The sequence below is a fragment of the Engraulis encrasicolus genome, chromosome 3 (genome assembly GCF_034702125.1).
Source record: "Engraulis encrasicolus isolate BLACKSEA-1 chromosome 3, IST_EnEncr_1.0, whole genome shotgun sequence".
In the NCBI taxonomy this organism is placed as follows: Eukaryota; Metazoa; Chordata; class Actinopteri; order Clupeiformes; family Engraulidae; genus Engraulis; species Engraulis encrasicolus.
Genome location: NC_085859.1, coordinates 17,175,434 through 17,177,037, shown reverse-complemented (window position 1 = coordinate 17,177,037; position 1,604 = coordinate 17,175,434). Strand labels below are relative to the sequence as shown.

Here is a 1,604-nt window from a genome sequence, read left to right as displayed (position 1 = left end):
CTCCGACTGGAGCAGCAGCCCACCCACACACACACCCCAGGAACGCCCCCGCCATCGCAACCATCATCATCACACACACGCCGCATGCTCCCTCCGCGCTCCCTGACACGCTCCTGCCCCTCGCTCTGTGGCAAATCGCCGCTTTTGCAAACCGTTACCATCGGCGACTCTGGTTCCGAGTCCGCTCCATCCACGCCGCCGCCAGCTGCAGCAGGAGCAGCCTCGTCACCCACAGAACCATCATCCACCCCTCAAGACACGCCTCCCACCACCCACCGACACCGACACCATCCCCGTCCCCGTCCCCACCACCGGAGCCCCTCTCCCAGCCACCTGGCCCCGCCGCTCCCCTTCCCCCTGGAGCTTCTCCACTGCCAGGAGCGTCTGCACCGCGAGCACCTCCTGCTTCTGCCCACCAGGGGGCGCCTGCGCCTGGCCACCGAGCGGCCCGGCAGCAACAGCAGCAGCAGCAACAGCCTTTCCTCTCCCACCCATCACCACCACCACCAACAGCCTCCCATCCTGCTGCGGGTGCGGGTGGTGTCGGTAGAAGGTGTCCGTGACCCGTGCAGCACTGGCGGTGGTGGTGGTGGTGGTAGCACTGCTGGTGGTGCTAATGCTAACACTAGCGTTGACCTTCGACCTTTCAGCTGCAGCCTGAGCCTGTGCCTGATGCCGGGCAAGCTGCAGCAGCAGCATAGCGCCACCATCAGGCACTGCAGGGAACCCATCGTCTTCAACGAGGACTTCTACTTCAGTCAGCCGGAGGTGGGGCAGCATCAGGGGAGGCAGCAGTACCGGGAGCAGCAGCCAGGGGGCCTGAGCCACATGCAGCTGCAGATCAAGGTAAAGGACAAGAGTGGAGGGCTGGGCAGGGTGAGTGTACTGGGGGTGATCAGCAAACCACTGGCAGAGCTGATGGCACTATAAACATACACACACACACACACACACCTATACAGTATACAGTATATAGACATAGACACAGACAGAGATACACGCACCCACACATACACACATGCATACGTCTATATAGACACAGATACACATACAGACACAGATACACACACACACACACACACACACACACACACACACACCTATACAGTATACAGTATATAGACATAGACACAGACAGAGATACACGCACCCACACATACACCTATACACACACACACACACACACACACACACATACACACACGCATACGTCTAGTATATAGACACAGATACACATACAGACACAGATACACACACACACACACATACACACACACACACTCACACACCCACACATACACACACGCATACGTCTAGTATATAGACACAGATACACATACAGACACAGATACACACACACACACACACACACACACACACACACACACACACACACACACACACACACACACACACACACACGTTTAGTTTAATCTATCTCTGTAGTTACAACCCTCTCAGTCTACAGAGGAGGTTATCAAAGTGTGTGTGTGTGGGGGGGGGGGGCTCTAGGGACCCTGTGTGGGTCAGTGAGGGGGTGAGGGGGCAGGGTTGGCAGGAAAAGGAAGCAAAAGAAAATAAAGATTTCAATAAATTAAATAACT

The 1,604-nt window shown here is 56.0% G+C and overlaps 1 protein-coding gene across 1 annotated transcript in view; it reads left to right on the top strand.

Annotated features, from left to right (window-relative positions):
- The window catches only part of LOC134443939 (C2 calcium-dependent domain-containing protein 4D), a 2,932-nt gene extending 2,002 nt beyond the window's left edge, over positions 1-930 (top strand). Inside the window, exons 3-4 of the mRNA XM_063193456.1 lie at positions 1-768; positions 811-930. The exon at positions 1-768 is cut by the window's left edge and continues 114 nt beyond it. Of these exons, the coding sequence (XP_063049526.1) occupies positions 1-768; positions 811-930 (888 nt within the window). The remainder of the gene's footprint in view (positions 769-810) is intronic.
- The last annotated feature ends 674 nt before the right edge of the window (positions 931-1,604 follow it).